We start from the raw sequence: 14,236 nt of genomic DNA, 5'->3' as shown, positions 1-14,236 counted from the left end.
CAATTACGACTTTTCCGACGGTTCCGGCTTCTGCCCTCTAGATTAGGGCAGTGTTATCCCTTTAGGATCTCTCCTCCTACTAAAACCCAAAGACAAGTAGAGAGGAAGAGATCCCAAGTGTGTTGAAAATGACTTGAAGGTCACCTCTATTTATACTAAAACGTTGAGCACAAGTGGGGTTTATTTGGTTGTTGGCCGACCTTAATGAATTGTCCCATAACACAAATAAATTCATATCTCCATGAATACTTATCGGAATCGGATGATCTTTAGATCAATCCTACACCTCTCGATGAGAGGGATCCAAGAAAAATATCAGCTTCCATTTCTAAGATGACCCACATGGAATTTGGCCCTAGTTGCCAATTTTAACAACCTCTCAGTCGAAGACAAATATTCCAGCTAAAACCCTGGATGAACAATCCCACAACTCTCAACTCCAATCTGCCCCATGAAATCTCCAGCGTCTGCCTCTAGGGACAGCGTCGGCCTCCCTGGCCCAACATCAACCCAGCGTCACCCCAACTCGCCTTGTGTCAGCCTCTGGAGGCACTACCTCAGCCTCTAGAGCCTCTGCGTCACCCACGCTGGCTCTCTCGGGCACTGCACAGCTCCTGGCTACCTCTACGTGGGCCCTGACTGGTGTTGCGTGGCCTCTAGCTGGCTCTACGTCCCTCTCTCTCGGCTTCTACACTGATGCTCCCGGTACCCTCTCTGCCTCTCTGCTTCTGTATTCACTGCCCCTCAGCTACAACTCTGATCACTCCTTCAATTTCCTCAGCAAGCCCTGCCCCAGAAAATCGAATTCTTGATCAACTCGGTGTGTTCTCCAAGTGACCCTCAAGCCTCCTCTTATACTTTTCTCGTTGACAATTCAACGGCCAAGATTAAGTCCCTAATCAATGGCTAAGATTAGATCTGGCTTGATCCATGACTTTTGGACCATTCTAGCTCAGTTTTATATTAATTCACATTAATATTTTATTTTCATTTAAAATATTAATTATTTTAATATCTCTCAAACTGGTTAGATTATGCCCAAACCATTTATGGGTATTGGAGATCTCATGTGCTTTAGCCTCTCCACCAATTTTCGTGGCTAGAGCACATCCGATGCTACTCCAAATCAACACTCCCTCTTCGCAAGGACTGTGCTCTAGTAATACTCCTCACTGAGCATCACCCTGAAAATCCGGCATCGGTCCCTGTGCTGATGCTAGGCCTGCTGCCCAACGTCCTCTGCACTGTTGCATCATGTACTCCTACCCATGGCCCTGCCACTGCATCTGTACGGCAACTCCCTATGCATCCATGTTGTTGTTGCCCATGGCCCTGCCACTACCACTGCTACATCTGCATTGCAACCCCTCTCATCATGCTGCATCGTGCTACCCATAGCACTGCCACTGCTAACTACAACTCAATTACTAAGAAGTAAGTAACTAATCTCCCAACTCTGACATCTCTGTCAGGCTAGAAACACTCTCGATGCTAAAGCTCCCTCTGTCATTGACAAGTGCTCCCTCTCTAACCTCTGCGCTGCTGCAACAACTATGTGCATCTCACACTGCTGCCTCACGTTGTCCTAGGACACCTGCACTGTATCTCCCTCTATCGCTCCATCAGCATCTGTCTCTACCGACATCCGCCAACACTGCTACTCTTCTTCGAGGCTCCCGTAGAAAGGTATAATCCAAGAGGCTGGGTACCTCGAGGATCCTGCCCCTCATTGCATGTAGTCCATCTGACTATAGCTCGATGTCTCCCCACTTCCTCTCAAGTGGCGTGTGAGCACTCATGGCATAGTCATCATCTGTCTCCACTTCCTTCTCAGCCCTTGCTGGTGCAGCCTTGGTTTCAAAGGCCTCTCCCTTACTCTTCTTCATTGGACATTGGCTCGCATAGTGACCCAGTTCCCCACAATGGAAGCATTTAACCTTGGAGAGGTCCTTCTTCTTTCATTTCTCCTCCTTTCCCTCAAATGCTAGGGCAACATCCTCCTCTTCCTCCTTGATTCTAACCCGCTTGTCGCTGCTTCCTGCTTTGGTCAGCCTTCTGATCTCTTCTTGGCGAAGAGTCGCCCACAGTTCCTCCAAATCTAGAAGGGTCGACCTGCCCAGTATGCTCTGGACAAACACCTCCCAGTCTTCTGAGACTGCGTTCAGGGTTGTCCTCACCATCAATTCTTGATCCGTCGTGGCCCCTATGGAAGTTAACTGATCCCAGATCTCCTTCAATCTACCGAGGAAGATGTCGATCTGTTCTCCCTTTTGCATCTAGTATGACCGCAGCTGATTTTCTAGTAGTATCTTCCTTTGCACGGAAGTATGCTGATACAATTTCGTCAAGGCCTCCCACATCGAATTTGTCGTTTTCTTTTCAGCAACATGTGGTACTACATGGTCCTTGGCCCCGTCAAGGATGATGCTCTTGGCCCTCGCCATTGCTTCCTCATACTTATCGTTTTCAACCGAGTCAATTATGATTGCTATCGTTTTCAAGGCAAAGTCCTTGAGATGATTCTTGTCTAGAACAGGCAAGATTTTGGCCTTCCAGACTACAAAGTTTGAGGCTCCGTCCAGTCTATCATGGTCTCTTACCTCGTTCACTGCCATTTCGCTGTTCCTCTACTTCCCTCCTGGACGTTCTCGGTGTGACTCCCTCTGAGCCTCGATTTCCCTCTTGGAAACCCCTCTACCAATGTCAAGATGTCCCCACTCTGATCGTTAGTGCAGCTGCACCACTGATCCGGATTTCTTGGTTAGAAATCCTCGACAGCAACTCCCTCCTCCTTGGTCTTGCCCGATTAGGTATTGTTCTAACCACAATACCACACCAACTTCACTCCGCAACTTACCCACAGCGTCCTATGCCCCAGCAAACTGAAGGTTAGAGCTTCTAGGCTCCGTGCAATCTCAGCACCAGCAAAATCTGCACCTCCTTGCCACGGGCGTCAATCCTTCCTGACTGAGAAAGATGATCTAGCACTACGTAGGTCAGGTATGCTCCTCTTTGCCACTGCGCTGATCCTCCTCCTGGCTCGAACTGATGACACAGGCACTGCGTCACCCCTTCCTTGCTATTTTCCGCTAGCAACAGCGTCTGTAACTCTGGACAGTTGTTTTTGTTACTGCTTGCTTTGCTCGGCTGATGCCCTCAATTATCCTATGATCTGCAACCACGCTCTGATACCATGTTGGAATTTCAAAGTCTAGCTATTAGAAATCCTTCATGTACTTTCTGATTTATTTCTGCCTACTTGTTTTGTTTAATTAACAAGTTATTTACCATGGAAATACTGAAAATAAATACAAATACATGCTCAACACATTACAGATCATCAACTGAAGGAAAAACAAGCACACAAGTGACACCGTTGTTTTTGGACTAATGTCCCCAGAAAAGCGAAATGCAGGAAAACCGGTGTAGCTATCTGAGGGTTTTATTATTAAGCAGTTTCAGAATACAATCTGGATGCCAAACCAGCTCACCCAACAGAGAATGATCTCGACAGTAGTACCTCTCAGTCAAAGACAGATATTCCGGCTAAAACCCTGGATGAACAATCCCACAGCGCTCAGCTCCAATCTGTCCCACGAAATCTCCAGTGTCTGCCTCTAGGGACAGCATTAGCCTCTCCGGCCTAGCGTCAACCCAACTCACCCTGCGTCAGCCTTTATAACCGCTGCGTCACCCACGCTGGCTCTCTCTAGCACTACGCAGCTCCTAGCTGCCTCTGCGTGACCTCTAGCTAGCTCTGAATCAACTCTCTCCCAGCTTCTGTGTTGATGCTCCCGGTACCCTCTCTACCTCTCTGCTTCTGTTTTCACTGCCCCTCAGCTGCAACTCTGATCACTCCTTCGATTTCCTCAGCAAGCCCTGCACCAGAAAATTGAATTCTTAATCAACTCGGTGTGTTCTCCAAGTGACCCTCAAGCCTCCTCTTATACTTTTCTCGTTGACAATTCAACGACCGAGATTAAGTCCCTAATCAACGACTAAGATTAGATCTGGCTTGATCCATGAATTTTGGACCATTCTAACTCAATTTTATATTAATTCACATTAATATTTTATTTTCCCTAAGTTTAGACTTAGGGACTTCATTAAAAATATTAATTATTTTAATATCTCCCAAACTGGTTAGATTCTGCCCAAACCATTTCTAGATATTGGAGATCTCATGTGCTTTAGCCTCTCCACCAATTTTCGTGGCTAGAACACATCTGATGCTACCCCAAATCAACAATGGACTGCCGATTGGCGGGCTAGTTTCTTCATTGGCTCACGATGTTGGATATCCAAGATTGGAGGGATGTGCACAAGTTGTATTTGATCCAGGAGGATGAGTGCTTGTAGGATTGGGTTGCAGTGATGATGGCCCGTGTTCGACCACAACTTGGACTGACCTTGTTGGACACAGGATCAGTGACAGGTTGAGCCAAAGGAGATCGTGTAGCCTTAGAGGGAGTCTAGCTTCAGGGGGAGCAACCCTATGGAAGTGTTGGGATTTTCAAGTTCAGATGCAATGAGGCAGAGGCACTACCGAGATTACAGAGTTCATTCTACAAAGTATGTTGTAGCAATGGATGCCAGATGGGCTAATGTCGTCAGTGATGATGATGATAGAGACTTGCTAGTGTTGGAAGTACCTCCCTCACTAAGAGGGAATGTTGAGACTTGTAGCTTGGGAGGTACTCCAAACCCTAGGCTAGTGAGTTTTGGAGGAATTGGCACACAAACATGTTTGTGGGCTTAGAATCCAAGCATGTGGGCTTTGCACCCAAGTTGGTGGGAGTAAATCCATGAGGCATTTGAGTGATTTGACATGGAGGTGTTAGAGGACCCTTGGAGGAGAAAGGGGCAGCGAAAATCACTCAAATCTGAGGTGTCTATGATGAGATATGAATTTTTCTATGTGGTTGTAGGTTAATTTGGCAACTAGAGCAGGTCGGCTCGAGTACTATGGTTGCCCAAATTAATGTTTGGTAACACCATATGGTTAGATATAAATTGGAGTGATGTGAGAGCCATTTCTACACATCCTAAGTGCATCTTCCATCCAAAGGTTGGCTCTGAAATTGGCAGCGACTGAGGCAAGCGAAGAAGAGAGGCAAGTAGCACAAGTTTTGGGTCTGTTTAGGGTGCGGATTCCTTGAGCAGCAGGGCCACAGGTCTGAGGCACCCAACAAGAGGATTGGAGGATGTGTCTTGGCTTATTTAGAGTAGACTTATGTACAGATCCTAGTCGTTGATTCAAAGGTAAGTTTGGTGAATTTTGTGCTATTTGTGTCAATGTTTTAAAACTCCGACTCGGCCGAGGGTCGACTCCGACTCCGACTCGGTATCGACTTGGCCGGCTCGATTTCAATGACTCGGTCATTGTAAAAAATACATTAAATATTTATTTTTTATAAAAACACATAATTTTAAAGATTTTCATTCATGTTTCCAAACACACAGCATTAGAATATAGATAGAAGACAACATATTATCAAAGTAGGCTCATGAATATATCCATTATATCAAAATGGCACCCAGTGCATTGTCCAATACATACACGATGATGATATAGAGATCAAAACAAAAACAAATAACCAAGGAGGCTATAAATGGCCTCTACAACAAAACTCTGTGACCAGTACTACTGGCTACTGCTAGAGTTGCCAACATCATCTGGCTCAGTGCTACTTGGGAACGGAAGCGAAAGTGGGGAGCAAGAGCGAAAACGGGAGCTGGAGTGACATTTTCAGAAGCTCCTGGTTTGGGAGCGAATCTTGGAGAAGTTCGACAACCAATGTCACTAACATCAAGGTACAAAGAGGGATTGGTGCTCTTGGTTAAATACGAGTTCCATACCCTAATACAGGACAAAATTCAATGGAAACATTGCAATCCTCCAATCCTGAAATCCTGAAAATCTGATAAGTCTGCTGAATTTTGAATGAAATCTAAAATTCTACTTTCTCCATATGAAATCCAATGAGGCCGGAACCACTCTCAAACATCCTAAGTCATTTCATGGTAATGTTAAAAATTTAAGTAAAAGGATGAAAATGAAGATTAAGGAGAATGTCACTTTTACTTTAAGAATTTAACATCACCATGAAATTTGAGTAGCATATCAATACTAGGAGAGGTGAATGGACCCCAAATAGCACTTAACCAATTTAGAAAACACCTTGGAGTCCCCAACAATCAGCTAAATGTTAAAAAGTTCAAAAAAAATTAGAAAAATCGTTGTTTTTTGTGGGGACTGGCTAGATTTAATGACTCGGCCGAGTAGATGTGGAAACGGTCGGGTTGACCGAGTCATGATTGACTCAGCCGAGTCATGCAATAACTCGGCCGAGTCAGTCATGACTCGGCCTCCCGAACTGGTTTTTCTGCCGAGTCATAAAATTCTTCAATGACTCGGATCAACTCGGCCGTTTCGGATTCGATTCGGCCGAATTTTAAAACTATGATTTGTGTATGGTATTGTGCCTCTGTTCTAGGTCGTAGAGAATGTTGTAGTAATAGTAACTTGTGGAGGAAGTTTGGAGGGTCGATAGGCAAAGCCTAGGGCCTTCTTCCCTACCCGCAACTACTAAGGAGACAACACAGTTATAACAGAGGATGTAACCCTTTGATCAGAGGCCGAGGCCTATTGTTGTAGCAAAACCGTAAGCTGTATGGTGCTTTGAAGAGGATACCAAGGCTAAACAATGTGTGAAGAAGGCCTAGAAAGGGCAGCAAAGGGTGACAGGTGTTTAAACAAGGGAACACAAAGATAGGAGTGATGTTTTAGGTGTTGTAGCAACCTAACTTCAGCCTTAACCAGAGCTCAAGGTGGCACAAATCCCAAGGCAAGAAACAGCAACAGTGAGTTGCAGACAACTTCTTGTTGATGGTTGGATGTTAGTGGATGAGAGGTCCTAGGAGAGGACATTGCATTGAACGCTCGAGGACTGTTGGAGGGCAGTGTGAGAGTGGACCAAATCTAAGCCCTAAGTGCAGTGACCTAGAAGGACTTTAGGCTGCTAGAAGTGGCAGAATTGGAGCAGCCTAAAGAACAACTTGTGGAGGATTGTAGAGGCTTGCTTCAAGCCCTAAGGAACAAGTCCCTTGAAGGACTAAGGGATTGTTAGAAGTGGCAAAAGAAGAGCTCATAGGTCTAATCATCCAGGAGCAGTTTGAGTTGCCCTAAACTTGCCTTGTGGAGAAGGACATCTACAGTAGAAGTTGGGCAATCCTCCATGCCCTAAGTTCATTGTTGGAGAAGGACATTCGACAGTGATAGTGGGAAGCCCTCCGGCCCTAAGTGTGTCTTCATCGGGCAGCACAGGAAGGCACTAGTGGGAAGAAAGTCCCAAAAGAGCTAAGGAGCAGCAGTGGGTAGTTGAGAGTTGTGAACAAACAGAGTTGTGAACAACTCGACGGGAGTCTCGATGTGTTGATGTGTTGAAGGACTAATGCTCAACGAGAGAGCAGGTGGAGCCCAGTTCAGTGGCCTAATGGAGTTGGTTCATTGATAGAGGTAGATTGGAGTTACTAATGGGATTGGGAGCCAAAGGATGGGTAGATGTATACAGGGTACAACCAAGGCAGCTGTGAGAACCTCTACATTAGCTAGACGATCAGAGTACTTTGTTCAGGGTAGATTGGTTGTCGAAGTGACCGGCAACAAGCCCTAGTTGTTGTTGTATTATATCAGTGGATGTATGAGGGCCGTTATCCTTGGTACAGAAGCCCTAGACTATTGTATTATCAGTTTGATTAATATAACGAAGTTGGGTTGTTGTAAAATTTTGTAAAAAGTTATGCACATTTTGTGCACTAGTAGATTTATTGTTGTATATTATTCCGTTGTGCAAAGTAGTTTGTTTTGATACTTGGATAGGTAGCGTCAGTGATTTAAGATTCTATCCTAGACTCCAATATCGTGGAAAACCAAGTGCCAATTTGCTAAGAGTTGTTGGAAGTATTTCTAGGATCAGTATTTAGTTTTGTTGTATGGTCAAGTTCATTGGTGTGCTGCCTCGTTTGGAGATTGTTGCTCTCTAGTTCCATCTGCCCTTACTAAGATCTCACAGTGCTAGAGGATCTCAACCTTATTTCTCTAGAAGATCATGTGTAGTTTTGTTTTTTAGCACGAGGATAGCTCCCTATCTACTTTTATACCATGTCGCATGATGCGGTATGCCATCAGCGCCTAGCTAAGCGAGCGTTGTTGATCAAAGATACCCAAACTCTAGATCCCATAGCATATTCATATTTTATTTCAGTTTAGTAGCATTATCGAAAAGGTTGTGAATTCCATTGTATATACCCTTTCACTTTTTGCTTTATTGTTTGTAAATATTTTTCCGCAAATATTAAGAAATTAAAAAAATAATAATAAATAAATTATTATGTACTTTTTTTCCCAAATTGGATTTTTGTGGATGTTGTTTTTATAATTCCTAATGACTAATTCTTATAAGATGCAAGTATTTCACTAGCTTGTCATGTAACAAAGGATCCCATCCGAGGCTCATTTAGAGTGGGCTCTCTGACAACCTTTTCCCTCTTTGTCATTTGCTCAAAGACAATGAAACACATTTTTTGGAAGTGACAATGAAACTTGTTGAGAGAATATCTCAACAACACACTAAGATGGGAACCAGCTAGTTGAAGAGAATCTCTCATATCTTGTTGGAAATACTGAGAGGGGCGTGAATCAATATTTCTAATCAATCCGTTAATTTTAATCTTCACAACATTAAGTTCACATTAATCAGCATCACATAACAGAAACAGTAAACAATACAATTCAACAATGTGCAGTAATAAAGAGAGTACATATGAGATTTATGCGGAAACCCAATGTGGGAGAAAACCATGGAATTCTTTTATATTTAACTCAGTACATCACTTTAGTGCAACTACACAAGGAAGCCTCAAACTCCCTGAATATAAATATGGAGATTCGTTTTACCAGCACCCACTGGATGGAGGCTCTGACCCTTATTAGGTTACTAGCTACTATGGTTTATTAGCTACAACTAAATGGAGACACGATTCACCAGCTACAATTGATTGGAGGCTCCCACCCTCACAACAGGTTGCGACCTATCTCGTAACACCACCCTACTGCCCTGGCTTTGTGATGACTGACCTTCAGGAAAGCATTCAAACTTGGATGTGTTTTATCAGCTTCGACTAAAAGGATGCACTGACACACTGTGCAAGCACCAACCTGCCTTAGCACCACCTTGCCACCCTAAAGTGTTCTCAGGCTCCGACCTGAAGGAGACTCCACTCTCCTGTCGTGCACCACCATGCCACCCTGATTAGCCGGCAAACCATGTTTCACAATTTTCAAACTAGATCCCCTTGTGCTCGGTATCAATAGGGAACTACGAAAACAAGAATCTACACAATGATCTTCTGTCAATCAAATTTGCCTCTAGTCATGTCTCTTTTACTGCCACTACTACTATTGCTGCCAATGTAGTTGTTGTTGTCCACCTTGACACTATCATTGTACGACAACCACAGTTTCCCTTGACACAAACACTGCAATGCTCATGAATGAATATGCATTAAGAAGCTCATGGAGCAGTCGCCCAAACCAACTGTCCTCAATTTGTTTTTGACCTTATGCTGCTGCAACAGTGTCGAACGAAATATCAATCAATATGCTACTGCAAGTACCAGTTTATATGTTGCTGGCACTGATGTTCGATGATGGCTCAGTCCTAGATGCCTTGGTCAGCTCTATGACCACCTTGCAACTGCTCAAGTTCTACCCAAAGATGCCTACTGGCATATGTCTTGTAGTTGCTCAGATATAGCTATGAAGCACCTGCATATGTTAGCTTTCTAGCACAAGGATATCAAGATAATCATATGGACAAGCATGCAAGCATTATACAAATAATATCAAGTCAATCACTATCAAGTACACAAGCATCAACAAGTATCACTGTCAACTACAGTTATCACAAAGTCATGTATATGTCGCTATAGCATAAATAGGTCCAAACGACAGAACAATGAGACCCTAGCTTATAACCTTGAAACCCTTACTGTTGAACAGAATCAGACTTTTAATGATGAAATCGTTGTGAACTAGAAATAATATCAATATTGTACTAGACTGCTGCAAAAAGGTTAGAAACCCTGATTGTAAAGTGATGATATAGCCCAAAATCCTTGAAGATATGAAAAGCCCTAACAACAGACTTCTTAGTAGAAAAAACCCTTAGCCTTCAGTTCCAAACTAAAGCAGCAACTAAGAATCTTTGCCCAGGTTCAGAATTCAGAATATTCATACCTTTATTCTTGCTTATAAAAGATCATACCTTTGTTTGCTTTTTCAAGTCACCCTAAAATTTCTTTGTGAATGTAACGAATCAAACTTTGAACTTGTTGCTATAGTCGGTTTTGTTTGGCAGACATAAAACAAGAATATAAATATATACAAGACACTTCAGACCCACATCACTGTAGATAAGGCACAGCCTTTCACCGTTGATTGTTTGTACTAGTGAAAACACATTGTAGTAGGAGTGAGACCTTTTCAATGATCAAGGATCCAAGCTGTAATATAATCATGACTCCTTTATAATAGGCCAAGAATCAATTCATTGTACAAGAATTGTCACACAAGATCCAACCAACGAGTGATTTATGAGGGACCAATGCCAACCAGTCAAGACCGCAAGGCTCAAATGCTATAACAAAAGCTATACTTAAACCGAGCCTCAAACAATACTTCAAATTACAAAGGTTGTCCACAAAATTCGTCAAGGAGTTGAGTTAGATCTCTGCCCTTTTATGGAGCTCAAACAGATCACAACTATGCTATGGATCATGCAGTCTTCACCTCCTTCGCTGGCCTACAAGGCACTGAGAAAAGACCCAAACGATGCAATCATCAAGCCATTGTAACATCTAAACCATCCAAAGATGAAGCCGCATATATAAGGATGCCTCTGAAGTAGATCAAGGTCGCTGAAGTACAGACATCAATCACGTGTTTCCCTTTAATGTGACTCAGAAATCATGCCCAGGATTATTAAAACAAGACCACAGGTGTATCTCAGAACAAGACCTAGGCCACAGGATAAATGAATCAATGAACCGCACATGTTTCAGATGTTTGTCACCACAGAAATTACTCTTAATGAGTAGACCAAGGCCGCCAGGATAATCCGTAAATATCTTAGAATCACAGGACGGAGAGTTATTGTTTTAAAGCCCTGCACTTTTCACCACATGAGTCCTTTATGTTCAGAATTTGAATTGTGAATGGAGGATGTTTGTCACCACAGAAATTACTCTTAATGATTAGACCAAGACCGCAAGGATAATCCGTAAATATCTTAGAATCACAGGACGGAGAGTTATTGTTTTAAAGCCCTGCACTTTTCACCACATGTGTCCTTTATGTTCAGAATTTGAATTGTGAATGGAGCCGAGACCCCTCTGCAAGATAAGATAATAAAACTCATGCATCAAACCAACAAGACCTCTTCGATCTGCCTCACGTCAGATCAATGCTTCCATAGGACTGAAAAGAATCGCAGAATATAATATCACAAGATAATTCGTTCAAGTGCTTGCCTAGGACGATAGATTGAATGCCTTTTATGGACTTTAAAGGGGCTTCTAAAAGTGAATCGTTGGAGGAGTTTTATGAAGGTAATCCCCTTTTGTAATTTTGAATTTTAACAAGAATGAAACCCAGGGATGAGGCCCCTTCCCTTTTGGAATTTCGGATTTAATTTTTGAAGCCAAGACCCCTGGTAGATATATAAAAAGAATTTTTCCGGTCTTCAAGGATAACGTTAGCCTTAAGAATTGATGAAAGCCCAATAACCATGATTTGAATTGATATGCTAGCCAATGGAGGATTGCCACAACAACACCCTGTGGGGTTTTAGCCCACAGGATGGGTCCTTCGTTTTCAAATAGGCATAACTCACAAACTGTTAGGGCTCTCGGGGCATGCCACATACCACCGGAAACTGTTCGACAAGGAGAATCCAATAAGGATGGTCCAGACTCGACAATCATGAATTGCCATGTCATTTTGGCCAACAATAGGCAATGCATCCTGGGTTTTCTGCCATCTTTCCAGGGCTACTTGTGCATTGAAGGTTTTCCACTGATGTAATCATGATCTATATTAAGAGCGTTCAAGAACGGTCGTTGATATCAATAATGACACCATTCAACATACCTAACTAGATTTAACAACCTCCTACAACTTAGAAACAAATTTCTCACATATAAGCAACCTAAACCTCACAATGTTGAGTACAATAACAAACCACAATCTAGTATGATCAAATATCAGAAATTAAGCTATAAGACCAGAGTTAACAATTCCAACACCCACCGTGTTCTGAACCTACTTTTTATTTCAAATAACCTACTTATTATTGCCATTAATAATATTATTTTATCTTTGTATATATCTATTTGTAGAATAGATTGATCTTCTCAAATTTTCATTTTTTTCAAAACATTTTTGCACGCGTATTAAAAAACTCGAAAAAATATTTCAGTTTCAGTATTGGAACGTCACGCTCTGCTTTAGGTTTCTCTATTATGGTAACATAATGTTAAGCCGTCAACCAGGGCCCTATTCTTGCCGTGGAATGCCCGACCAGCAGCATAGCATGAGTTACAAAGTTTCCAAAGGACGAGCCCTGATGCAAGACCTGATAATTGAAATATATGCCCCTCAAACCTGGAAACCCAAGGTCAGATTTTGCCCCGACACAAGTCAAATAGATACTCCTCGACCCCGGCACCTAAAGTCAGCTCTTTGCTGAGCAGGTCCTCAGCGATCGGGGCAAGTTTCTTGAAGCCCTTTCCCAAATAAATTAACTTAAAAGAGAAATATATAGAGAGAAGAAAAGAAAAAAACTGAAATTCAATTCACCTGTGGGACGGGGATACACCTCAGGATCCATGGATATTCCCTGAGCAGTCACGTACTTGAGAAACAGAGCTTGCGGTCCGATTATCTCCGGGTTCTGTGGCCTAAGAACAATGCTGTGAGCCTTTAATCCAGATATCCTCAACAGACCCGAAATCATTTCATTCTTAGAAGACCAGGGCCCAAGTGCCAGAACAACAGCATCGCCCCGCAGCAATTCTCCATCAACAACCACTCCACGAACCTCATTGCCCCCTTCCAATTCAACCTTCTGCACTTCCCCCATGACTACGTTAAGACCATACTTCTCAACCGCGGCCGAGAGAACCGCCCTGGTAAAGAACTGGGGATGAACTTGGGCAGTCGTCTGAGGGGTTCCGATGGAGGAAGGATTGACAGCACCGTTGCCATCGACCCAAGACGGAATGAGCTCCGAGTTCTTTGAATGCGAAGTGGATTTAAGTCCCGATTTCTCTGAATTCGAAGTGAGTTGTTCTTGAATACCGAGACTGAGAGTGTTCAACCGCCGATACCCATAAGAGGCCGAGCCGTCGAGCTCTTCGGCGAGCTGTTGATGCAAAAGGAAGCTGGCCCTTGCAAGAGAGGAGACCGGGCCGCCATCGCACCAGTCTAAGGCCAGGAAACCCCCCGCCTTGCCCGAGGCCGCGCATGCTATACCGGACTTCTCTATCAGTGTCACTTGGGCTCCTCTCTTGGCGAGGAAATAAGCGGTGCAGACCCCTATAACGCCTCCTCCACAGACTAGGATTTTCTTCTTCGGAGAGGAAGTGGAAGTGGAAGTTGAGGATGATTCCATTCTGATATGGAGCAGTGCACGAGTGGACCGGCCAGTGATGATCGTAGTGCTAACCAGAGATGTTGTACATAGTGTGAATACCATTTTTATGTGTATATAGATATAAATAGAAATGTATATCTACTGGAATGTATAGGGTGGAGAAAGGAAAAGGAATATGGCATAGTTTGTAGCATAGGATATATGTTAGTCATGGCCTGATCCAATCTAAGGTTGTCCACAGGGAATGATTGAAATTATTTGTGATTTTAGTGTTAATGCAAGGTGACAAAGAAAAAAGAAAGATGTCAATTATGACTTGATTCAAAGTGGTATATAAGGCATAATTATGACTTGATTCAAAGTGGTATATAAGGCATAATTGGACTTATAGTTTTAGCGTTAATGAAAGTTGATAGAGGGAAAAAAAAAAAAATATTAATTATGAAATTGTAATATTAGATATTATTTTAAATATATTTTAATTTTAGATTTATCAAGTATCAAGAGAGATTAAATATTTT

At 42.9% G+C, this 14,236-nt stretch overlaps 1 protein-coding gene across 1 annotated transcript in view; it reads right to left on the bottom strand.

Annotated features, from left to right (window-relative positions):
• LOC149226387 (D-amino-acid oxidase-like) overlaps nucleotides 1-13,904 on the bottom strand; it is a 71,882-nt gene extending 57,978 nt beyond the window's left edge. Inside the window, exon 1 of the mRNA XM_089377476.1 lies at nucleotides 12,920-13,904. Within this exon, the coding sequence (XP_089233602.1) occupies nucleotides 12,920-13,817 (898 nt within the window). The 5' untranslated portion in view covers nucleotides 13,818-13,904. The remainder of the gene's footprint in view (nucleotides 1-12,919) is intronic.
• Nucleotides 13,905-14,236: the final 332 nt, after the last annotated feature.

The sequence above is a fragment of the Pinus tabuliformis genome, chromosome J (genome assembly GCF_031772625.1).
Source record: "Pinus tabuliformis cultivar Carrire ecotype Pingquan chromosome J, CPIR1, whole genome shotgun sequence".
Classification (NCBI taxonomy): domain Eukaryota; kingdom Viridiplantae; phylum Streptophyta; class Pinopsida; order Pinales; family Pinaceae; genus Pinus; species Pinus tabuliformis.
Note: the sequence above shows the minus strand (reverse complement) of the source record. Positions and strands in the feature narration are given on the sequence as shown.